General features: G+C 49.3%; 1 protein-coding gene across 4 annotated transcripts in view; it reads left to right on the top strand.

The window, feature by feature from the left end:
- The first annotated feature begins 21,551 nt into the window (after positions 1-21,551).
- Gfra2 (GDNF family receptor alpha 2) overlaps positions 21,552-25,973 on the top strand; it is an 89,891-nt gene continuing 85,469 nt past the window's right edge. The window contains exons 1-2 of one of the 4 annotated variants that reach the window (XM_074055123.1): positions 21,555-21,711; positions 22,280-22,357. In XM_074055123.1, coding sequence (XP_073911224.1) covers positions 22,318-22,357 — 40 coding nt within the window. In that variant the 5' untranslated portion in view covers positions 21,555-21,711; positions 22,280-22,317. Of the gene's footprint in view, positions 22,358-22,490; positions 23,729-25,973 lie in introns of those variants that run through there. The other 3 variants (XM_074055126.1, XM_074055124.1, XM_074055125.1) reach the window with 3 other exon arrangements.

Genomic DNA, 25,973 nt, shown 5'->3' with positions numbered 1-25,973 from the left:
CTGGTTGAGAGAACACAGAAGGGAAGGAAAGAAGGAGCACACCTTAAGGAACAGGGTGACCTTGAAATTGGTCAGCCCAGAAATGATGAGTTAAGGGAGGGGCTCTGTCATGCAGCGCTTCTCAACTTTAATTACTATAATTCTGAGAAGACTGAAGTCTAAGCCTTAGAATTCCTCCTCGGAAGACGGTGTCTTTGCAGCATCTGCAGACAAGGACGTTAGCAAACTGGCAGTCAACGCTCCATCAACTCGCCATGCAGAGAGGGCGGTGCTGACAGATGGAGGTGTGTTCGCGGCATGGGTCAGAGCCTGACGGAGCACCCTATCCAGTGCTGGGCTCCCCTTTCCCTTCGATCCCACAGCTGCTTAGCTACAGTTGCAATTACAGAGCTATGAAGATGTCTATTACCTCTGGGGCGAGGCTGGGGTGGTGGGAAAGAGGACAGAGCAGTTCTGAAAGAGGCAAAAAGAAGGCAGGATGGGGAAGAGCCAGGATGTAGGCTTTGGGCATTTTTACACATGTCCATGTTAGAGGGGCTTTGGGGTCTTCTGTAGTCTCTGGGGAGGGGGGAGACTGTGTGTGTGTGTGTGTGTGTGTGTATTTGTGTGTGTATGAGACTATGATGGTGAGTGAGAGGTGAAGGACCAGCTGGCAGGGCTTGGAGAAGCCTGACATCCATTGAAGTCTGTTATCCACACCCCAGGCCAGAGAGCCTGGTCCCTCCTCTGACTCTGGAAGTGATTATTCAGTCATTTCAATGTTGATTCTTGGCAAAATTCCAAAACAGATGACTGAAACTGATGATTTGTGAGTACTTGGGAGAGAAAGGTGATTGCCAGAAGTCAGCATGAGCTCACTTAGGACAAAGCAGATCAACCCTGGCCTTTTTCTCCTTCTGATACCAGCTTGATTGGTAAATCAGTGCATCAGGGATTTCTGCTCTGCAGGGGCTGCTGCGGACTGTTCTGCTGCTGCTGTCTATGTGCATGTGGCACTTAGTGGCCTTGTGCATGTGGCACTTAGGGGCCTCGTGAGCCATCCTACTCGTATGAGTCTGTTTTTATTCTGAGCCAATACGGGAGGAGAGCCATTTCCATGAGACTAGTGAATGGGCCCCATCGTCACACTGGTGCCCTGTACTGGGCGGTTGTGGCTGATGATTGTAGGAAGGAAAGAACAATATTCTCTTGAGGAAGCTTTCAGGGCAAGAAGGGGAGTTGGGTCTAGGGCCTGACCTCCAGGACCATTGGCCAGAGCACTGCTGGAACCCACAATGACCCCAGGCTAACAAGGAAACTCTGTGTGGGCCTTGGGGAGAATCTACACACTTCTGATTCAAGATAAAATATTTGGGTCCTGGACACCCTGATGTCCTCCTTACCTTAGAGAGCCCCCCAAATTGAACAGGAATCTGTTGCAAGGCCAATCAGCAATGTCAGCCTCTGAGCCTTTTCTTTTTCTGTAGCTAGCAGCCAGGCATCCTTGAGGAAGGCTGAGATTTCTGGGAGTATTTGGGAATTAGACCTTCAGTTGAGCGGGTGAGGACTCAAAGCCGTTGCTACTTGGGTATGAGAGGAAGAGTGATCTCTTTTTATTCTTACAAGCTGATGAGGCCTAGCTATTTGGGTTGGTCCATCTGTGAGCAGGCAGTGCAAAATCATTGTTGGTAGCCTTGTGAGTAAATGAAGAGAGTCCAGTTGTCAGTGCACTTGGGTAGACAAGGAGCTGCTGAGTAATTCTCCCTAAAAGGGGTTTGCTTACACCTCAAATCTCAATCTCCTCCATTGAGACGGACCCCCTTGCAATGTGCCATTAGTGCTTTGTCCTAACCCTGCTTCACTTATGACGTGAATGAAAATACAGACAGCAGGATTATTAAATTTTTAGATGACAGTTAGAAAGGATAATTGAGGTCCAGAGAGATAGCTGAGGGTTTGAAAACATCCTGACAAGATGAAATGATGCCTGAAACAAACAAGAGGAAATTTAACAGGTACCAGTATTAAGCCCTATATTTAGGTAATAAAAATGAATTATGTAGGTACAGTTATGGGGGAAGCATGACTTGGGAGAATTTCAAGTTAAAATCCTGCAGCTAGGACACTTTGATTATAGATGCCTGATGGGGGCAGCAGAGAGTGGACTAGGCAGATGAGGGACAGTCCAGGACATCAATGGATGTGGAGTTTGAATGGGACAAGTGATCAGGCAGGCCTGAGATGGGAAGATGAGGACTGAGCTGTGGCATACAGGCTCCAGGTATGTGCCTGTCTGTATTGAAACGAGGCAGGGCTCTCTGTATCCATTTTTTCCCAGGCTGCCTGCTCCGGTCAGTTTTCTTCTCAATTGGGATCTACCCAGTCTGTGAAATGGTTTTCCATGGCCACAAGCTCAGCAGGGCAGACAATAGAAATAACAAAATGATAGAGATGGAAAACAGATTAACAATAGCCAGGGGTGAGGGGGCTGAGGAGGACAAAGGGATGTTTGTAGTGATGGAACAGTATTGAATCTTGGTTTCAGTTATGGTCACATCAATCTACAAATGGCACAGAACTACATGTACACATTGTAACTACACATGTACACATTGTACCATGGCCACATTCTGGTTTTGATACTATAGTATAGTTATGTAAATCGCAACTTTTCAGGCAACCTGATGAGAGTCTATGAAATCCCTCTGTACTATTTTTACAACTTCCTGTGGATCTATTTATTTTTAAAAGTTTAATAAAGAAACAAAAGTAAGACATCCTCTGCAATGAGTGTGGGGATCGGCAGATCTCTAGTCACTTCTAGGAAAAGCTAGCTGTTAGAACAGCCTGGGAGACAGACGGGAATTTGTATGCAGGAGGTCCCTAATGTCCCAGGCATTTGAAGAGCTTGTGACAAGGGGCTTAGGACATTGAGACTACAAAGATTAAGCAAGAGGGAGACAAGGGCTTTTCTCCAAAGTGACCCTGAATGTACCAGGTGAAGGGGGACCCAGAACACTCCACATCCTTGGGCTTTTGTCTGTGTGTTGGTTAAGTGGTTGCTGGTAGAGATGCTTTGGGACTGATCCAGCCTGGGAAAATGGTCCCAGAATTCTCTGAGAGCTGATAGAGTCCTTGCTAAGTTCTTTTGACTTGGAAACTCAGGAAGAGTTGGAGTCCAGGGGAAACCCTCCCCCCACTTCCTGTAGCACTAGCTGAGATGAGGGCAGCTGGGAAAGCACCTCACATGGAAGTCAGTTCTTGCTTCTGTTTTGGGGGGAGGTGGGAGGCTGATGCTGCCAGCTGGACTTCCACTGGTCTCCAAAGAGGTGGCTGCACCTGCCTGCTGTGTTGTGGCTTAGCTGGGAGTGGCCTGCTTTCTGCAGGCTGTTCTTCTCTCCTGGACCCCAGAGAGGCCAGTCATAGGCCTGTTTTCAAACCAATACAATTTGAAAATGGATTTTCTGGAGAAAGCAGAAATGTCCAGTACTTTGGCAAAGTGATGGAGAGGCAGCCCCTCCCCAGATGTTCTGATGGGAAGTCAGGCAGTTTTTAGAGTTCCATGCTCTGGGTCACTTGGTTGTAAGGTTGGGGTGGTAGGGTTTTCTCCAGGGCATCCCAGCCTTGGCCTCATGGCTTGAAACTAACTTACATCTCAGTGCACCTTTCACCTCATTCTTGGGGCCCCTTTCCTGAGGCTGTACCACCTTTTCTTTTGCCACAGAGTCTCTGAGGATTTGGGCTCTCCAGCTGACATCTCAACCATTGATCATGTGCCACTCCAGTGCCAGCACACTCCTGGGCCTGTGCCACTGTCCCAGTGCTGCTAATGCTATTACAAATGACTGGTTGAAGGTGGTTTTTTTGCTCTGTGTGGATGGACATTCAGGGATAGGCAAAGGGTAGCTTCCTCAGTACTGATGGGATTGGGCCCTTGAGGGTCAAGGACCTATGGGTGGGCAAACAGACTCCAAGGTTTATAGTCGTAAACCTTGAGCAGTAGAGACTTATGGCTTCCAGGACTCAAGGCCAGAGACTCATAGCTGTAGGTGATCAAGGGCACAGCTCTGAACTTTGGTTGCTAGCGGGTGAGCCCTCAGCGGCCATTAGAGTCCTTGACGGCAGCAATGTTGAGGAGCATTATGGCTTCTGAACTTGGGGCGTCTGGGCCTTCAGCTTTTAACAGTAGCTAGTGTTGGCAGCAGCTGGGGGTGGGGTGAGGACTATTGTTATAGAGCTTGTAAACAGGAGATCTTTGGCTGAAAGTGCTTGGTTGCTCTTTGCAACTCTAGTGACTGGCATCTCCAGTCCCCTGTCCATGGCTCCTTACAGTCTTTGCCTTCTAAATCTGAGTTCTCTGCTGTCTCTTTGTTTTCTCTGACTTTCACTGACCCCCCATCATCTCTTCTATCACAGATCTTGTTCCCTGTTTCTCTCCTGGTCTCTATGGCTGCACCTACCACTGCTGTTACCTCTGCCATTGCTGCCTCTGCTGCTATTGGTGCCTCCGCCACTGTGCTGCTGTCCTCTGCTGCTGTCTCCAAGGCTGCTGCTTCTTCATGTTACCAGCTCAGCCTGTGACAAAGACTATAAGTTGGGGACCTCTCAGGAGAAAGTCCTTATTGGGGTATAATGTTGCAACAACAGAGAGGTCATACAAAGAATAAGTGAAGTGGCCTGGTTATACAGCCAAAACAGGAGGAGAGAGATGTAAACAGAGACTGTGATACACACCAATCACAAGCCTCACATAAGGACTAATCACAACACAGGTCTTCATGCAAATGAGGGATTGTCATCTGCACCAGTCACAAGCCTTTTGCTGAGCCCTTCAGGCTTGGCTGGCTTTGGCAGGGTCACCTAAAACTTACCGAGGCTTGTCATGCTAAGAATACTGCTTTCTGGGGCTAGGGGTAGGCTCGAGTGGCAAAGCACCTGCCTAGTAAGCACAAGGGCCTGAGTTTAAACTCCAGTACCACAAAGAAAATAAAAGAATACTGCTTCCCAAGGCTTGTGTCTGGAGTGGTCATGACTGGAGCATGTCTTGAGCCATGGTGGTAGTGGTTCTCTACTGGAGGGTCCTCAGAGTGATTGTAGAGTATCTGAAACAGCCAGGCTGCCATGAGAGAAGTCCATCTAGTTGCCAGTAAGGGTCTGTTTGGGCTGGTGGAGTGGCTCAAATGGAAGAGCACCTGCTTAGCAAGCATGTGGCCCTGAGTTCAAGCCCCAGTGCTGCTAAAAAAAGTTGGTGGGTCTGTTTGGCTGACAGTTTCCTGCCAAAGATAGCTGGGCATAAGGGAAAGGTCTATCCACTGTCATTCAAAGGCCTGAATGGTCTACTTTTGGTGGTCTACTGCTGTTTCACAGAGAAAGACATTTTAAGGTGCCTGCAATAAAGACTTAAAGAAAGCTCAACACAAAGCTAATATTCTTAATAGCATCTAACAGTGCTTAATCACATTTAACAAGACTTAACAGTGCTTAGCACCTGCCCCAGTGCCCTAGGGAGAGTTGGATCCCTCTAGCTGTCTCAGCATTTCCTTGGATGCTTCCATTTCCCCCAGTCCCAACTGGGATTTGCCATGTTCCTACCGCCCTAAGGCCTAGTTCTTTTGCATTCTCAGCATGTCAAGGAGTTGGCAGCAAGAGGTCATAGATTTTGATCTGTCCTATCAACAAATGTCCAGGAAGGGGAAGGACTTGAAGAGAATGGGAGACTAAGCCATGTGGGACTGAGGCTTCAGTTAGAGGGAAAGGTAGAGGAAGTGAAGCTGACCACACCCTAGCTAGAGACCTGATAAGGAGGAAGTGGAGAAGGATTGTATGTTGTGAGTCACTTCTACTTCTACTAGAGTCCAGTGAGTGTTATGGACTGTGTTGGGGTTGTATTTGTGTTTGGGGTGGCCATCAGGGGTAAAAACGGAAGTGAGGCCATGGTGATGCAGATGTGGAGGGCGTTGGATCACAAGCTCTTTGTTGAGGCCATCTGGTGAGAAACCATGGCTCATTTATTCTGTAGTCTGTTTCCGACCATGTGTTAGGGGATGGTTAGGTAGGGTAACAAATGTGGAGGAGGTGTGTTGAGGAGTTAGGTACAATAGCACTTGCAGGCTGAGGGCACCAGACCCTGTCTACTGGTGCAAGATGCTCCTGACTGAGGGGTACACGGTGTCCTCATTTGCTGGTCCCTACGTTCCCTTTCTCTCCTACCCCTGATGTTGCTGGGCTTCCAAGGAAGTCACTGCTACACTGCTCTTTGCAAATGGGTCAAAAACTCAAGAGCCATTAGCAGCTAGCCAGCCATGTCAACTTGTGGGCAGCCATTACAGGCATGACACAGGGGGCAAGGTAGGGCCCTTAGGGGAACTGGGGAGTATGGGCTAACCTGTCATCATTCAGATTAAAATCATTCAAAGACAGTGTCTACTGAAGGAGATGCATCTGCAGATAGAACCTGCACTCCATTCTCTCCTGCCTGCAGAAGGAGTCTCTCTGGTCCTCAGTGACATTCTCCGCCATCTCCTGCACCACCCAAACCATCAAGCATCCCTGCATGATGCTGGACCGATACCTGACCTCTCTCTATCTTCCTTCACTCATCTGCCAAATGGGTCTAATCTAATGCCTTCTCTATCCACTTTGAAGCGTCACCCTGAGAGTGAAATGAGATAGTATATTTTTAAAATTCATACCCTGCTTCATTCCACAATGCATTTGAGGCAGCTTCTAAAAATACCTGCGATAGAAAGAGATAAAAATAAATACTGTATGAAATCATCTTGCAATTGTACTCTAAGCATGTTTTCCTTATTGTCACTTGTAGTGGTGTAGAAGTGATAATAGGTATATTCTCAAACTCATTTTCATTTAACCTTGGCCATCAGTGCCCTAAAAGAAAAGTAGGCCTGATATGGGAAGTTTGGACGTTGAGGCTGGCCATCTGTGGGGTCCCAGGTCCCCTGAAGGGGTTTGGGTGGGTGGGTGGGGGTTGGTTCTAACTTTAGCTGCTCCAGGCAGAGGCTTGACTGACTTCTACATTATTGGGAATTCCTAACTCCCCTGAATGTCCCTCTCTGCATGGCCTTGGGCTGGGTAGTCAAACATAGAGAAGAAAAATGACTGAGTCTCTCCTATAGGGCTTACGAGGAGGCCTGGAAATTTTGAAAACCTCATATTACGCTTAGCTTGAGTTGAGAAAGTTGACTAATTGCTTCGTCCTTCAATTCTTGGTCTATAAGATGGACATCAAGATGCCTTCTTTTCCTCCCTCACAGCAATGCTGGAAGGATCTGATAAGAAAAATTGCTATGCAAATGTAAGAAATCATCACTGCTATTCAGTGCTGCTCCAAAGTGATTTCAAAAATAACAGGGCCATTAGGACTTGGGAACATTTATGACCAAGAGGATTTGCCTTAAATACTCCACAAGAATTTTTCAGTCTTTGCAGGACTGGGAGTCTAGGCCACAAAGATGAGCCCTTCCCATGGAGAACTCAGAATGCCTGTCAACTTCAGAGCATATACAGAGTAAGGAATATGTGCCCAGAACTGAGGCCAGCACTGTGGGGGTAGAAGTTGAATGAGTTGGATTTTATATCTCAAAATTCACATGTTAAAGTCTTTGAAGAAGTGATTAAATTAAAATGAGGTCATTAGAGTGGGCCCTAATTCAGTGTGACTGCTGTCCTTATGAGAACAGGAAATTTGGACACAAGAAGAGACAGCAGGGATGCACGTGCACAGAGAAAAGAGCAGGTGAGGACACAGAAGTGACGTCTGCAAGCCAAGGAGAGAGCCCTCAGAAGAAACCAACCCTGCCCACACCTGGATCTCGGATTTCTAGCCTACAAACTGTGAGGAAGTAAATGTCTCTTGCTTATGTCACCCAGTTTGTGATATTTTGTTATAGCAGCCTGAGCAAAATAGTATAGACTTATATAGAAAAGTAGGAATCTTTGCTCCTTCAATATCTTTACTTGTTAGGTAGGTACTATGTTGGGTCCAGGGGATTTAAGGACAAATAAAAAAGGTGTGGTTTCTACTCTCAGGAAACCTAAAGTCCAGTGGGAACAGCTGTGTTTGAGATGTGAAGATGAGTTCAAATATGAGCAAAGGTAATAGGAGATGACTTCGTGTTAAATTGAGTAGTGTTGACTTCAAGTGATGGAAACTTAGAGAAAATAAAAGAAAGTGAGAGAGGCAGATGTGGTGAAGAGGGGGCTTGAGGATCTGGGGAGATAAACATCCTGGCTGCAGGGCAATTAGGATTCCCCACTCCCTGGACACCTGTCTGTGCACCACAGGACTCGCTAAGACAGACCATTCTCCCTCATCCTCCCAGGGAACTGCTACCCTTTTACTCCTGTTCTATGGCCAATAGGGCTTGGCCGGCCCTTCTGTGGTTATTTGCTGCCATTTCTCCAGGCAGATGGGGACTGCTGGCTGTTCATCAAGTTAGCAATTAACAAGTAATTCATTAGGCGCCTAATGAACAAATTATTAACCTGGCAAGCTATGTCCAGCCACTGACTGGGGAGAGAAATGGCTATTAATAAGGTCTTGGAGTGGCAGCTGTGGTTTAGTGGTTAGGGCACTGGGCAGGGCGACAGGAGATGAGGGTTCTGGACTCTTGGGCCAAGTTGCTTCACCTCTCTACTGCTTATGTAATGGAGTAATAAATGCAATTAGTGGGCAAATTAAGTGTCAGAAACAGTCTGTATGAATACAGGGCATTGTATTATATGAACTCTATGGTTCCTTAGTTCTAAGTTTCCCTAACTCTACCTCCTCAAGCCACTGTAAATTATTCCAGAACCATTACCATAACCCCCTAATTGGCTAGTACAATTGGATTTCCAAATAACCTTGGATAAAAAGTATTTAAGAAATCTATTGTACCTGTTCTGAACATGTACAGATTTCTTCCTAGTCATCATTCCCTAAACAATACAGTGTAACATGTATGCCAATTACATGTGTATGCCAATTAGATAATTTAAGGTGTACAGGAGGATGCGCGTAGATTCTATGCAAATATATGCCATTTTGCATAAGGGTCTTGAGTATCCTTGGATTATTTTTCTCCACAGGGGTTCTTGGTCCAATCCCTCATTGATATGGAGAGATGACTGCACTCACTCACTCCTTCAGATATGCCTGCACTGTACAGAGGGTTGGGCAGTGGGGAGATGATGTGTAGAATGTGCCTCCACTCTCATGGAGCTTACAATTTGGTTGAGAATATCAAATGTTTATGCATAGCAAACTAACTAGAGTATAAAGCAATTTATGACAGGGCTGAGAGCGATAGGATTTCACAGGAGACAGAAAACTGTCAGCTGGGATGAAGGAGAGGGGGCTCACAGGAGGGCAAGGACTTAAAACATGACTTCATTGTGTTTTTCTGATTGTAAAAATAACATGTGCTCTTTCTTCTATATCTGCAAATAGAGGAAATTGGAAAGAAGGAGATAAAGATAATCTGTAATCTCATCACCCTCAGATAACTGCTGTTGACATTTTCATGTGTGTCTGGGGATGGTTTTGACAGGCAGAGATGGTGGGAAGTTATTCTAGGTGAAGAAGAGCCATGAGTGAAGACTCTGGGTTGTGGAACTGTAAGACATGTGATGGGCACTTTGAGGGTCAGACTGTGGACTTGGTGGGCTGGAGTGTGGGTTCTGGAGCAAAATGGAATTGCAGGCTGGTGTAGAGGATAAAGGGTGGGAAGTGGCAGCAGGGGCCAAACAGCAGGGATGGAAGAGGGTGGGGGAGCCCCAAAGCCCAGCCAGCAGAGCAGACCCTGCTTTTCAGGAACATCTGTGATTCAGTTGAACTTATTGATGTAGCTGTCCCACTTAGGAGAAATACTGCAAAAACCTCTGTAGGAAAAACAAACAAATACGAAAATGTAGTAGAGTTGCCAAAGAGAGTCTGGCAGCAAAGGAGGAGGCCAGGAAGGCCTCCTAAGTGTTGCAGGGGCCATTTTAGGTGTATTTGCAAGACTCTCAGAGGGCCATGGATCTGTCCTGGTTTGTTCCCCAACCAGTAGGTGTCATGAACTCTCTTGCTTCATCTCTAGGAGACATCAGATACACAGCTATTTTTGTCATGTAGTAACAAAGGACTCTTAACTGATAAAACTCTTTTCTATGACTTTTAAAGGAGCTAATGGGCATTTCTATCTTCCCTGTTTTACAGACGAGGAAACTGAGGCTCATGGATGGGAAGTGACTTACCCAAGGCCATAAGGCTAGAGATAGAGTCAGGCTAAAATCCAGATCTTAGGGTTGCAGATTGTGTATGATTGATGGACTCATCTTCCTGTGGGAAGTAGTACAACTTGGTGGTAAAGTGAATGTTTTTTGGACACAGGGTAGTTCTGCATTGAATTTCCTGCTCTAATATTTTATTAGTTCAAGAATATGAAGAACATTTCTATGCACTGGTGGCTCATACCTTTAATCCCAGCTACGTGGGAGGTTGAGATCAGAAGGATCTTGGTTCTGGGCCAGCCCTGACAAAAAATTATGAGACCCCCATCTTGATGGAAAAAGTTGGATGTGGTGGCAAGTACCTGTCATCCCAGCTGCAGCAAGATGTGTAAAACAGGAGGATCATGGTCCAGGCTGGCCTGGACAAAAAGTGAGACTCTTTCTCTAGAATAACCAGAGCAAAAAGGGCTGAAGGCGTGGCTCAAGTTGCAGAGCACCTGCCTAGCAAGCATGAAGTTCTGAGTTCAAACCCCAGTACTTCAACAAACAAGCAAAAGAATATGAATCTTGTACTTGTTCTTCATTGTCTTAATATAGCAAATAGATCAACAATAACATTTATTGTTAATAATGGTCAATGTTAGCTATGATTATTACTGTTCAGTATGTGCTCACTGGAGTCACAGAAATAACTTGAGTCTTGTGGTTGTTCCTCAATTTTCTGCCATGGCCAGTCACTCTGGAGTTAGGAAGAATGCATGTTCAGTCTTGGGTCCCAGAGATTGCTTGGTCCCAAGGGCTCGGTTCCCTAAAGGACCTATGATTAGTTAAATCTCAAGTTCTGTAGGACATAGACAGGGCTTCTTTTGTTCCTGTGACAGAGGCGTTGGTGTTCACTAGACATCCTATCCATGTTCCCATAGATATCAGGCCCAGTGTTGTTATATAGGGCCATGTAGTTGATCCTGACCAGTGGATGTGTTCCAAGTGCAGCAGGTACAAGGGGATGATGCATGAGTCAGCCTGGATCCCTGAGTGACCGTGTGGAGCAGAGACCCCTGCCAACCTACACTGACCATATTGCATAAAAAAGGAATAAACTTTTGTGGTGTTAATCTACTGAGACTGTGCAGTTTGTTGCAGTAACACACCGAACTAACCTAGCTTAACTGATAGAATCCATTTTGCTTGGCCCAAGTCTGACAGTTTACGCAAATACTTTGCACTGTGCAGCTCTGCACAGCTTATTATTGAATTTTCACACCCCTTATCTCTTTCCATCTTCAGAATAATTATATATCCAGAAATGTCCCCTGATAACAGAACTTAGCAAGGGTTATTTCTTTATGAAATGACTTCTCTAAAATCCTCATTTCTACACACCCATATTATTATTTCTACATACCTATACTCATTAGTCAGCCTCTTTCCCACTACACCCTGATTCAATCACCATATCTTATAGACTTTGTTGCATTTATTTGTTTATGTATCTGTTCCCCCATTCCAAGCTAGAGCTCCTCCATCCTGTCTTACTGAAAACACAGACACTGTCTTGCTGGGTTTTGTGTCTGTTTCAATGTGTGGAACATAGCAATTATTCAGTACATTGTTCCTTTGACTACATGGGAAGGAGGGGCAAGGTAGGGAAGCAAGGAAGGAAGCTCTAACTTGAACTTTGACGGGAAGGGAGCATATGAGCATATGGAAGGGGAAAGTGTGGCTCCTCTGGGACCCACATGGTGCCTGTCTCAGGTCTCTGTAAAAATGACAGGGCTGTGCTGACTGCTGAGCAGATGACATTACATGGTTGGTCCACTGTAGTACCTGTGTGACTCATTTAAGTGCTCCCAGAATGCACGTCAACAAGCATGGCAGTGTGCCCTCCTGCCTCCCACTTGCAACTGTTCCTTGGGGACTGAGGGGAGATCCTGTCCCCTTCTCTGGGTCTGAGGAAGTGGTGGATAGAGACCTGGTGACAAGGGCTGTGAGTGACACCTTGTGAAGAAATGCCCTTTCCCTCGGGGCTATGTGGCTTCTGTAGCAGGGATTTGTTTTTATGAATAGTCAGAATCCAACAGGGTCTGATGTTTTTTCTTGGCACAAGAGGGTTCCTGTCACTAATCCCTTCCTTGAATCCTTCCTAGGGAAGCAGGAAGACTTCTTTCTTCTGAGAAGCCCCGCAGACACTCCCACTGGTCTCTTGTGGCATGGATGGGCATTACATGAGTCAGTACATGTGCCATTTGAAGGGTGTAGTGAGCTACCACCCAGCCATCTCACAGAGCTAGATTCCATACCTACAGGGGATTCAAGATTCGTGGGACTGGCTCTTGCAAACGGATTAGGGGAATTTGTGAGCAGGCTCCAAGTGCCTGGCGTTAGTTGCAGGAGCACTGCTTTGGAAAGTTTTCATTGCAACCAATGAAAAATGTGTGCATGGTGAGGAGAGGGAGTGGCTGCAAAGGCTTAGGAGTTGCTTTCTCCATCTCATTTGAATCCCTTTTCTCCTGGTGCCCAATTTCTCCGAGAGAGCCATTACCTTGCATTAGGACTGTGCCTCTCTGTTAACATTTCTTCAAAATGCATGTGTGTCAGAGAGGAGTAATAAGAAGGCATTGAAGAATTCAATAATTGATTGAGATTGATTGTAAAAAAGAGACCATTATCAGTTTTTCTGGTTCTGGAAGACACAGTACACTGGCAATGCAAACTAAATAGATTATCACTTCGCTTCGGATTTGTTTACCAGACTGGCTTCCAAAGCTGCAGCTGGCTGAGAGGAAACAGAGAAGTCGCTTTGATGAAGGCAAGGTGGGAAACTCGAGGTGCCCTTTCAATGAGGACCAGAGTGTCCCTTTCAATGGGGACTCAGGTGGGCCACATGGATGGAAATGGTAATTCCTGAGAATGGGCACATGACCAGCCCTATTCTTCTCTCTGTTTAGAATCCACCAGCTCTTGATCCCCAGCTCCACCCTAGCACTATGGGTGCTCAGTCTGCAGGGAAGGGAGGCCCATTATTGGGTGGGGGATGTCTTGTGTTCTCAGCACTGTTGCCTGTTCTCTATAAGTTGTGTCTCTTGCACCCATTTCAGGGATCTGACTTGGGGGTAGAACTGAGGCTGCTGCTCCTTTGTTACTTCTTCACACTGAAAAAGTTATTGGCCTCACTGGACGGAGTGCTGGGGTGAAGGATTTCACGCTAACAAGTAAGAATGAGGCTGTCTGTTGTGTCGATCGGGAACTCTGAAGAGTCCAGCTCCCATTGATGTGCTAAATCTTTATAGAATTAGACTTAAAAGTCAAGAGCATAAGCCAATCTAGTTTGAATTAAAAGATCTTAAATGGCAAAAAATCCTCTGGTCAGATTTATCAATTTTTCCAAAGGAGAACAGAATGGGAGAAAGAATCATTTATTATATGGGTCACTTAGACCCCAGAGAGTCCAGAAATAGGGGATGAGTGGTTGGCAGCAGACCAGGGATTCTGGGCCTGAGTCCCTATGCCAAGGCTACATTGGGAAAGAGGCATCATTCATTCATTCAGCAAATACTTCTTGGGACTTATGTAACAAGTTCTGTGGATATGGGATATGGTGGTGGTGGTGTGCAGATGTAGGTTCTGTTTGCATAGAGCTTTGGGTTGAGCCAGGAGTACAGACAAAACCATGGCCTTTTCAACAGGATGGGAGGGGTGTTAAGAGGGTCACACAGTGGAACCCGGGGGCCTCAGTTTTCTCATCTATGAAAGGGACTGTTCCTCTTTACTGTGGGGCTCTATCACTAAGGTAGCAAGAGCTGTTCCAAGTCATGCAGTTGGGCATGGGACGCTCATTCTTGAAGCAAATGGTGAAGACTGGTCTCTAGGACTCACTGTGGGATGTGGCTGCGTAAGAAACCTATAACAGGTTCTTGCAACTGGTAGGGTGTCTCATGCATTTCAAAGCATCATATTCAGCACCTAGCTTGGTCCTCCTGTTCCCTTGGAAAGTTCGCTAGGCGGGTAATTAATATCTCAAAGGACTGAAGTTCACACGGTCAGGTGGTAGCAGAGCTGGCAGTTAGAACCCAAGTACACTTTGCTGGCTCATTGCATGGGGTGAATTGGATGAAACATGAATTGAGGAAGGTGGTGAATGGAGCACAGAGACAAGAGAGGACAAAGATTACACCTGTACACAAACCCTCTCTCTCTCTTTTTTCTTTCAGTTGAGAAATCTTTACTGAGGGCTGACCATGTCAATGTGCTGCCCCCCAACTACCAAACTCTTCTCTGGGCTGGCAGCAAACTGAAGTCAAAGCTGGAACCCAAACCCTAGTCTGGACCTGCTTTCACAATGCCACACTGGTTGGGGTGTTGTTCCAGGAGCCAGGCATCAAGAACATGACAGGATGGAGCCACCCTAACGCAACAGTTCATTTCATGGGGCAGCTGGGAAGATGGCAGAATGATGAGTTCTGCTTGAGTATGGGGCACCCAGTCCAGCTAGCCAGTCTTCTCCCAGGGATAGGGGACTCCCCTATTTTGGAGTGGGAGGAGCCAAGAACCTATAACTGTACCTATGCTAAAGTTATATTGAGTGATCCCATCCTAGGAATGTTTATCCTGGGGCTCACTTGGTGGATGTGGTGACTTGTCCTTGGTGAGTTGGATTGGGGAGTAGGAGGTGATGGGAGTAGCTTCTGCCTGTCCTGTTTAATTAAAGCAAATAGTGTATCCATCAGGCCAGCCCCTAGGGAGCTGGTCACCCCAGATTGCCTACAATCTGAGGAATATCTGGGGCACTACCTATATATATATGTCTGATCCTTATTTATTCTTGTTGCCATGGAAGGTTCTTCCCAACCTTAAGAGCCTAGACCTGAGGGCAGATAATGGTCAAAATTCTACCATTAGTGATTCATTCTTTTGGGATAAACTTTGCCCCTCTCCTTGGACTTCCTATTCTGGGGCAAGCAATAGCATAGCAAGAAAGTACTAGAGCACAGAAACAGTGTGGTAAGGAGAGAAAGTTCTGAATGATGGGAAAAGAAGTTCTCTGAATGAGAGGTCAAGGTGAAGGATGGAGGTAAATGTGCTCATATGACCAAATTCCATCTTGGGCTCAGGGAAGGCTCATCTGCTTAGAGAGGGACACAAAAGTCCCATTTTCTGTGAGTTGCCTTCCAGGCCTTGGAGATGGAGCTGGGCACTTAGAGTGACAATCCATCTCAGACCAAGTGCTGATATTCCACCCATCTTACCAGGCTTGGCTAAATAAAGACATGGTCCCTGCAGGGAGCCACTGGGGCTGAGAGCTCTCCTGGGGGTGCCAGGCAGCAGGAGCCACTCCTGAGATTCAGCAGAAGTAGTCAGTGTCTTCTCTCGCTTGATTCTGCCTTGACCTTGAATAACTTGGTAGATGGCCAGTGCCCAAGAGAGGCTGTGGGGTTGTTTCAGACAGCTGGGGGCTGCCAGGCACTGCTCTGGCATCCAGACAAGGTTGGGAGTGGCTAGAAAGGTGTCAACCACAGACAGCAGTGCAGTTAGGGAAGTGGCATCTTAGGCTTACCACTGCAGAGTCGTGAAGGGACAGGTGAGGAATGTGGGGGGGAGTGCAATCTTTTTGAGAAGTCTGATGGAAGAGGAGTTCAGAGCAACAGCCCTCCCTAGTCTGTCTTGGATGACACAAAGTTGATAACCCTGCTTTCCATGGTCCCCTGTCACGAGAGAAAGTAGAGGAATGGCCCAGCACGGCAACAGGATTAATGCTTCCTTTCCTTTCCACTCTGGAGAACAGTGGAAAGCTCACAGGCCCAGGTGTGGAGGACCTGCTTTTGAATCCTGGCTCTGCCATTTGCTGGTCATGTCATGACTGTGGCTGTGCCATGAGCCATTTGTGAACCCAAGTTTTCCCACTTGGGAAAGAATGGAAGCTAGGTCAGCCATGTCTTCCTCCCAGATGTCACAAGGACTTGGAGACGCAGATGTAGAAGGTGCTTTGTGCTGTTGTGAGGTGCAGTACCCCCTCAGGTGGTATTGATGGCTTCCCCTGCAACCAGTTTCCCATTTGCCTCCCTCCACCTCTCTCTAATAAGGAAATCCAGTTGAGGTGGTTCCTCTCTCTCTAATGGGCTACCCTAGAGCTTGGGGGTTCCCAGGGATGGGTGGGGCTGCAGAGAGGTCTCTTGGGCCTGGGGAGAGGCTTAGTAGATCCCACCTCCCCCTGGTGCTTACAGGGGATGATGAAGCACGGAGAACAATGACTGAAATCAATTAGAGAAATTAATGTCCCTGAGTGCAGTATGTATTTCTCCCCTCCTAGCCTGGTCTCACTTACCCTGCTGCAAAGCCCTGTTCACTCAGAGGGAATTACATAGTTTAGTTAAATCCCTGCTGGTCTGTATTCCCACACTAGCTCATTCCTTCTGGGCTAGGCCTCTGATGGAGAATGACCTGCTCCAAGGGGATGTTAATGAGAGCTCAACCTGCCATTAGAGGGAGACAGGGGACTGGAGGAGCACTGTGTAAGCCTGGGGATGATCCAGGACCAGGATACAGAGCTGGGACCATGAAAACTGCCCCAGGAACACAGGCTCTTGTTAACCTCTAGCCTTAAAGTCCAAGGAGGAGACCAGACAAGGCATGAAGTATAGATAAAAAAAGGAATTTTGATTCTCATGATTTTTTTACACTGTTTGCTTAGACAAGGCAGGGAGAAAGGGATTATCTCATATGCTCTTATGCAGATAAGAAAATTTATACACCTGGAGGGCTACTGTCACTTTGCTTATTTATATGGGGCCCAGAGTGACTAATGCAGGTCTCTGGATCTTGACTGCTTGAGTTCGAATCCCTGTTTTGTCACTTAAAATAGGACCTTTGGCAAATTAAATCCACTTCTCTTGCCCTTGTATTCTCACTGTTAAAATGGGGGTATTAGCAGTATTTAGGGCATGGAGTTATTATGAGAATTAAAGAACTAATTTTGTCATAAAGTTAGCTGCTTATTTTTTCCAGTGTTAATGTTGAAAAGTCAGGTCTCGTATCTTTATCTTGGCCTGGTCATTTTGGGTAGAAGGCAATTCCCCACCCCCGAGCCCTGTGTTCAAGCTGTCACCGGCATCCTGCTGATTCATCTTTATAAGGCCATGGCTCTGACAACCATCCTGTCCATACCCACTGCCACCTCCTGTTTGGGGCTCTCATTACCTCAGGCTGAGACTGTTACAATTGCTTTCCAACTGGCCTTTGGTGTCCATCCTTCACACAGTTGTCACATCAATCTTGCTAAAAACATTTTACCATATAACTTGCCTGTTCAAAACACCTTCAGTGGCTCCTAGTAGCCCAAGTCTGAAGCCTTTGGTCTGTGGTCCCCTGCTGTGCATTCCAATTGGACCTTCCAGATCTTTTCCCAGCAGACTCCTCCTACCTGTTGGATGTTCTGTGAACCTTCCTTTCCTCTGTGGCCTTGTCTAGGCAGTTTTCTTGCAGGGAATGTCTTGGAACTCAACCAAATTCTACTTTTGCCTTCATGTCTAGAATGAATCCCACCTCGCTGGAGCAGCAGGTCCTCCCTGAAAGTTCTCCTGAAATCCAATGGTGCTGACTCTTCCTTCCTTCCTGGGCCCCAATGTGCCCTTGGTTTGCTCACTCTTCTCATTGGGGCATGATTAACTCCATCTAAAAATGCTTCCCTGGTCTTCAATGCCTGACCTATTCCCCAGGGCCTTTGGCACTGTGCTGGACACAGAGAAAATGTTCAATAAGTTTGTGCTGGTTGACTGAAGATGGAAGTCCCAGGTCAGGCTGCTGTCTCATGGCCCAGGGCACCTCCATCTCACCAGCTCTGTGGTTTCTGATGCATCTTAGATGGATGCTGGGGCACCTTTTTTTCATTGCTGGTTGATATTTTATCTCTGGGACAAGGGAAACTTCAGCCTTCTTCCCTCCACCAAAGGAAAGGAGGAAATAAGATTCTGGGTCTCTGAGCTTCCCTTGCCCTCCAGAAAATCCATTCTGTGAAACAAGTGGAATCAGAGAGAGGAAAGGGAAGGAACTAAAAGATTAAAAGGATAAGTGCTATTGTGTCCCCCTCCTCCTCCCCTTCATGGTTCCTGGATCTGTGTTGGGAGGGGCTGGCCCTCTCTGTGGCTCATAAACTCTAGACCATAAGGTTAAGCTTATGAATCAGCTCCCATGAAGGCTGGGAGAAGGATCCAGGTACCTGAGGGTATGTGAAAATGTATCATGAACCTAAGGGTTTTTGCTCTCATTTACTGAAGTTCACGCTTACCTCTCTCGTAAGATCTGCTCCTATCTTCTAGAAAGTGGTCTGTAGTTCTCTTGAGCTCTCACCATCTTTTGTTCTTTCTTCTTCTAATTCGCCACATAATTCTTATTACCCTCATTCTCCGCCGGATCGGATCGTGGAAGAAGGGGCGAGCAACTTTTTTTTTTTTTTTTGTGAGTCAGGCATTCTACTAGCTGCCCTGCGGATTGCGTCTTATCTAATTTCCACAAGGTTGGGTTTTTTTTTAAGTCCTCAGTTTACAGATGAGACAATAGAGATTCAAGAGAGATTAAATTGCCTCTGTTTAGTTCTATTTCTCTATCTTTCCTCTGCAGATCTGGAACAAAGAGGACATCATACAGAGCAGATACTCAGAAAATAAAGGTGTAATACATGGACCATGTCGTGTCTAAGAGAAACTCAGGTTGAGGGCTCTGGTTGGTAGTGTGGAAACCTTTGCATAGACACTAGGAAAGAGAAGGTCCAAGGTCAGAGTGCCCCACAGCTACAACAAGCTGAACTTTGGGTGGTGATGGGTGTTCTCCATGGTCCTTGGGATGGCTGGGTGGTCCTGAGTCTTTGAAGGTTCTCAGCCACTCACCTTTTGCTACCAGAATCCACTGTCCCTGTCTCCATCGGAATTCAGTGGGAGCCATCCCTAGACGTCCATGTCCATTGTCACTTCCTCAGCCTCCTTCTGTGGAAGGAATGGGGGAAGGCCAAGCTCTCATATGTTCAGTTTTCCTCCTTATACTTTGCTGGCGTTAAGAGTGAAATATATAGTGATGTATTGGGGGTAAAGTCTGGAAGCAGTTCTTGGGATACAACTAGGTGGAGAAAGGTGTTTTTTTTTTAAATTCTTTTATTTTAGAAGTAGCATACATTAATAATATGAAAAGATTCCATTGTGATAATTCCATGCATGAGTACTGTGTACTTTGAACATGTTCACCCCCTCATTTTTTTTAATGGCCAAGTTTTCAACCTCTGATCCGAGGCTCCCTGGGAGTATAACTCCATGCTTTTTGTTTTTTAACTTACATTTGCTTGAAGCCCGTTCCTTAGGTTTCCCTAATTTTTTGAAAAGAAGCTAGGAGGCCTTGTCAGATGTGAAGTCATTTCCTAGAACAGAAGAGGTCCGGAGGAGGCACAGGGAAGGCAGGCCCAAGGATGGCTTCCTGCAGCTCCATCCCCTAGGCCCTCTTGGAACAGACCTTCCATTACCCAGTTACCAAAGCATTTCTATCGGACACTGATCACTGGTTCGAGGAGAGGATGCGCACTGCCCCACAATGGGCCATATGAAAGGGGCATTTGGAGAAGCAGACGAATCTTGCGCTTCCAAGGAGAAGCTGCGTTCCCGCCTAAATCCACAAGATGGAAGTTGCTCCCTCTAGCTTTCCCACTAGCTAAGACTGCTGGGTTTCTGAGTGACCCCTCCCCTCGCGCCTAGTCGATTTCTAGCTTTTACCCTATTCAGGAGACTTGTTATTTAAAAATGTTTCTTAATAGGCACTCCCAAATACACCTGGGATGCAGACCAGATCCGGTTTGGGGCAGCTCGTAAAGTTTACGAGGCAGTGCGCATACCGGGCCCCAGCACCCTGTGAGTGCGCGCTGAGCTGCCTGCAAAGAATGTGTGCGCGAAAGCCCAGCGACTCCGGGCAGCGCTAAGGCAGCTGAGGGTGTGTCAGAAGAGAGTGTGAAACTGGGGTGTGCGTGGGTGTGTGCTGGCGTGTGCGCCGTGTCTGTGGCCCCACCATCTCTCCCCGTCTGGTCTTGCGGGAACGTGTCAACCTCACTTCTCCTTCAACCCTTTCCCTGACAGACGCTTCCTTTTCGGTGCTCCTGCTCCTGAGCGTTTATTGTAAATTCCGTGACTAAAACACGCCGGTGAGCCCGGTCCACCGACAGATGGATCAATCGCCCCCTTCCCGGCTGGGGGAGGCGGTCCCCACTCGGAGCCTCCGGAGCCGGGAGCTGCCAGCTGTTTCGGAACGAGCTCCCCGGAGCCCAGCCGGCCGCCGTGTACGGGGGTGGGTGGAGGTGGTGGTGGCCGCTGTGCCTGGCGTGGAACCCTGGCCTGGGTCGGTCTCAGGGTGCTCCAGCCAGGGTGGGGTGCGAGCTCGGGTGCGAGCTGCAGCCCGATCGTTCCAGTGCTGTTCTGGCAGGTTTCCGGGCCTCCGAGAAGGCGATCGGGTCGTCCAGACACAGCAGCTTTCTACTGAGCAGGGGCGATCAACCCGGGAAGGGACGTCTCCAAGGGCTGCGAGATTGGGGCGGGCGGGGGACAAGAGTGTCACGGCTGTGCGGGGAAAGTTCTCGAGCTCCGCATGGAGCTCACACGTGTATGCACGCGCGCGGGGCTAGACTGGGGCAGGAAGGCTGCGCGGGGGCTTCAGGGTGCGAGGGGTTGGCGCCGCAGGGTGTCCTTCTGTTCCCTTGCACCAACGGGAGACACTCTGCTTCGGCTGCGGGACAGAGGGACACATCAGCCCGCGGAGGGTGGAGCCCCTTTCCGGAGCCCCTTTCCAGACCTCAGCTACCGGGGGTTTTCTGTCGCCTTGCGGTCCTTCGCCTCCGGATGGCTCGGGGACCGGGACTCAGTGCCCTCCAACCTTGCTCAACCTCCCCAGGCCTCCGAGACTCCGCGGTCCAGAGGCCGAGGACAGGGGCAGCGGGAGTTTGGAGGGCAGGCACAGCCGGCCGGCGGCTGGGAGAGGGCGTTGCGGGGGAGGAGGAGGGTGCGGAGGCTTCCGTGGGTTTGAGCACAAGCGGCAGCCCCGGGAGCCGGTCAGTTTCCGGCCAAGGCAGCAGGTCACTCCGGGAAGGGCGGGCGGCTGAGCAGAGGGAGTCAGCGGCTGAGCTCTCCCCTTGGCCGCCAGCGTTCCCCGGCGCCACCGCCACCGCCGTGTCGCCGCCGCCGCTGCAGAGTGTCGCTGCTGTGCCGCGTTCCCGCGCCCCGCGCCGCCAGCCGCCTAGGAGCCCGAGCGCCGAGCCCCGGGCGGAGGAGAGGGGCGCGGGCGCGAGAGCAGCGGCGAGGGAGCCGCGAAGGGGGAGGGGGCGGGCGGAGGGAGGAGCAGGGAGAGAGGGAGAAGGGAGGGAGAGATCAGAGCGCGAGAGAGCTGGAGAGAGCGAGAGAAAAGAGAGAGAGCTAGGGAGAGGAAAGGAGAGGAAGGGAGAGGAGAAAGACACACGCACGCAGAGACACACGGTCACTGGAATTCCATTAGAAAAAAGTGAGCCGAGCAAGGGTTAGCGGGAGAAGATTTTTTTTTTTTTGAATCTTTTCTTCGTCTTGGTACGAAAGAAACGACTCGGGTCTCCCGTCCTCGAAGCTCCGACTGGATTGCTCCTTGGCGCTCACACCCCGTCGGTGGATTTTTTTTTCTATTTGCATTTATTCTGACCCCCTTCCTCGTCGCTTCCTTCCAGCCCCTCACTCTCAGATCGCCTCGCCCCCACCTCCCTAGTCCCCTCCTGGGAGGCGCAGGAGAATTGGACCCGCGGGGACCCGCGCCTTCCCGGACGAGCGGAGGGAAGGGCTGACCTCAGGACCAGGCTTATAAGGCAACCAGACACATAGCTACGTGTGTATTTGATTTTAGTGGGCAAGGGGGCGTCGAGAGGAAGCCCACCGCCTGCCTCCCACCCCACCCCCTCCAGCCACCAGCGAGAATTGCAGGACTCCGTATCTTCATCGGGCGGACCAGCTGGGATCTCCGCATTGGATTTGGGGCTAATTATCACTGCTTGGCTATCATTATTGTTGTTATTTGATTTTATTTCATTTTTATTTAACCCAAGGGAGAAAAAAAAAAAAAGAACCGTGGGATTTATTTAACATGATCCTGGCAAACGCCTTCTGCTTCTTCTTCTTTTTAGGTGAGTACCTGCGGGCGGTGAGCCCCTGGGCCGCGCGGGGCCGCGCGTGAGGGCGCTAGCGAGAAGCCGGGAACGCGGGGGTGAAGCGGGGCTCCGCGGGAGACCGTGGGGAGAGCGCGCCGTTGGGCGAATCGGGCCAGGCGCGGGCGAAGCGAGCGGCCCAGGCAGCGTGGATGCGGGTGAAGGGGACCGTGTCGTGGCTGGCTGCCTGCGCAGGGGATTGGGAAGGAGACTTACAACATGTGAACCATCCCCTCCGAGCGCGCCAACACACACACACACACACACACACACACACACACACACACACACACGCGCACGCACGCACGCCGGGATGGCACTCATTTCCTTCAAAATAATGGGTTCAAATTGCAGCAACTTAAGAAAAAAAATACAACTCTTGATCAGGAAGAGAGGGGAGAAGCTGGTGGCAGGGAGAGAGAAATCATGCCAGTCCCACCTTTTTTTGGGAGGAGGGCCAGGGTTTTTGCAGGAGCTCCTGGTTGAACATCTCTGGGGAGCCCGGGCAGCCACCACCCCACCTGCCAATCAACCTCTGGAAAATGCACCCTATTTCCCTACTCCTTGGAACACTTTGCAAGTTTTGCCCTATCCTATGCCCCCCTCCCCCCAGCCAGGGCGGGAGCTCAGGGTTGCAAGTGGAAGTTCAAAGCCTCATCTTCCTGCACATCTGAGGTCCAGGGCCAGTAGCTGGGGGAAGAGGAGAGAATGAGGAGGCCAAAGTTTGCTTCTTGGGGGTGAAGAAGGTGGGGAACCAGGGAGGAAAATGATCCTAACAAAGATCACTGCTCATTCTGTAAGCCTCTTCCCTCCAGGGTAGGGAGGAGGAGCTGTCCTGTGCCCCTGAACCACAACCTCTTCCCACATCTCTTGCCTGCTCTTATGCTGTGTGAATCTCAGCTGCTTGGGAAGCAAGGTCTAGAGAAAGCAATTTCTTAGTGCAGGTGAGGAAAAGAAGGTGTTTGCAAGGCTGTGTGCTGACCATGATTTCCAGGCAAAGCTGGTGCCAGGAAGAAGGTGTCCAAGAGGGAGCTGGAGAACTCTTGTGTGGTGTGTGTGTGTGTGTGTGTGTGCGCGTGCCGTGCGTGTGCGTGTGTGTGTGTGTGTGTGTGGCGCGCACAGTTTGCTTCAGGGTTCTGTTCCAGCCACCCTGGTTTGCTGGTAGCCCGGGGTGAGCTGGGCTGCCAGGCAGGGCTGGGGATGGCCCAGAATGGGGATATAGATACTACTCACAGATGTGTGTGGTCTGAGAAGTGCTCTCCAGGTGGGGGCCGGGGATTTGAAATCAATGGGATTCTGCGTTGACTGGGTCAGAGACCCTTTGCTTGTCCACTATCCCTTACCTCCCAGGTAAGCGTTCCCAGGGAGCAAGGCCCTGGACTGGGGTGTGGCCAGGGCCTCTTTCAGCCTGTGGCAGCTTCTTTCTGGTGTGGGAGAGACAGCACCAGGAGGTTAGAAGGTGCTCTGGGCCCAGGAAGATCCTGCAGCCCTTTCTGGCAACCCTCTGGAAGTGGCCTCTCATTCTGAAGGGGCTGTTATAAAACCTGACCTTTTCTCCCATTGCTAGTGTGAAAACACAGCTTTCTGGGGCTTAGAATGATCAGGGCCAAGAAAAAAAGAAAATTGTATTTCAGGCAAAGCAGCCAGACTGCCTGCTGCTGAGCTGTACCCTTCTCCCAGGTCAGCAAGGCTCCCAGGCGTGGCACCTTCTGAGGGCTCGGGGTAGAGGCACCTTCAAGGCCCCGACCCTCATGTTGCAGGCTGGATGTCCCAAGAGAATGAAGAGCTTGCTCTCCTCTTCTTCCCAGAAGTGGTACTGGGGATCCTACTCATGGGGTGTGTGTATGTGTGTGTGTGTGCACGCCTGGGATGTGGGCAGAGATGGCCACCACCCATTGACTATGACCTGGGAACTGAGTGGCGAAAGGTGAGGTGGCAAAATCAGAGGAGGGGATGTTTGGCATCTCCTTGGGTCACAGCCTTTTAATTCCCTGTGCCTTGAGAAGTCCCTTCCCAAAGCTGAGCTGAGGGCTTAGCTGAGTGACCACAGGATCCTGAAAGGGTCTTGAAAGGAAGACAAGGAATGATGTGAAGGAAACGTCAACTCCAGGACCCTTTCTCTGGCCAGGAGTCCATAGTTGGGATTGGTTGGAGGTTTCTCAGGAGCTTGAGACTTGGTAGGCAGTTTTGGCTGGGACATGGTGAAGGGTGCTCTTGGGAACATGGGCTTTCAGGTGCCCTAACCAAGGTTCTGAGGAGGTCTTGGGTAAGATGACTTCAGTGGATACCTGACCATCCTGACATCCCTGTTGGTGTACAGGGAGAGAGCACAATGGGCGGAGTGACACGGACAGGGGGTTGGTCATTGGGCCCACTTCACAGTGGCATCCTAGCCTACATTCTGGCTCTTTTGGGGACTCTGGATGCAGGACACAGAGCTCTGTGTCACTTCTCAGTCTCTTGTGTCTCTAAGGAGCTGCCCCCCATGTCTACTCTTGATGGATCCAAGTTTCCTTCAATTAGGTTTTTGAAACATCTCCAAGATACCTTGTGCCCTTTCTTTCCTTTAGGCTTCTTGGCTAAAGGTTCTGGGTTACCATGATTACATTTTCTGGTTGGAGTTGATTCATTCTGCGGACTGTGAAGCTGACCATAAGAATCAGGAACAGTTGGTGAAAAAAAGTTCCGGTCTTTTGTAGAGTCTGTCCCTGCCCCATCATGGGGACCAGTTGGCAGGATGGGGGAAGCCCTCACTTTTGCTTCGGGAGCCTGCCCATGATTGTGTAAGGCCGTCCCTCAGGGTTCCACCTGCATGCAGGGCAAACAGAGTGAGTGTTCTTATGGCCCCGGCTCTGAGGGTGCTATCCTGACTTTATGCCTCCTGTGAATTCTGAGCCTGCAGAAGGCTGAGGATACCGGGAAGATGTCTTGTTATTAGTCTCTGCTGGACAGTGCAGCCTTTGGTTCAGTCAGTTTCCTGAGACCCTTGAGCAAAGTCAGTGGAGAACCCAGGGCTGGCTGGCTGGGAGGGGCCGGCAGGTGCTGGGAGGATGAGGGCCTGGGAAGTGTTGGCTCAGTTGCTCCTGGGTGGCCCAGAGGCACCAGGGTCCTGGGCAGGGATGTAGGAATCTGCAGAAGCCGAGAAAGAAGATGCCACTTCAGCTTGTGTGGAAGACATATCTCTATCCGGAATCTGGGCAGACCCTGTGGCCCTTGCTTCCACTCTGCACTGGTTTTACTCTGGTCTTGTCTCAGTGTGGTCACATCCTTCAGCTCTTCCTGTTCCAGGGCAGAGGTGTGGTCAGTGCGAGAAGGACAAGTACCCGGTTCCCATGCCTCCTCTAGCCCCAGGCCACCCCCTGGCCCCTCTCCTCAGTTGTCTCCTGGTGGGGTACACCAGGTCCCTCTGGGAGTAATTCCTTTTCCCTTGGGGCTGTGGGGAGTGACAGGCTTGCTGTGGGATGCTCTGCCTCTAGGTGTCGCTGTCCCCCTGCAGTAGCTCCCCCCTGAGCAGGACCTCCTAGGGAGAAGGCTTGAAATGGCAGCTCTGGGGGCAGGGAAGGGGGGAATTCTGGGGTATTCTAGGAGGAAGGGA

This window comes from Castor canadensis, chromosome 14 (assembly GCF_047511655.1).
Source record: "Castor canadensis chromosome 14, mCasCan1.hap1v2, whole genome shotgun sequence".
Taxonomy (NCBI): domain Eukaryota; kingdom Metazoa; phylum Chordata; class Mammalia; order Rodentia; family Castoridae; genus Castor; species Castor canadensis.
The sequence above is the reverse complement of the archived record's forward strand: the minus strand, read 5'-3'. Positions and strand labels throughout refer to the sequence as shown.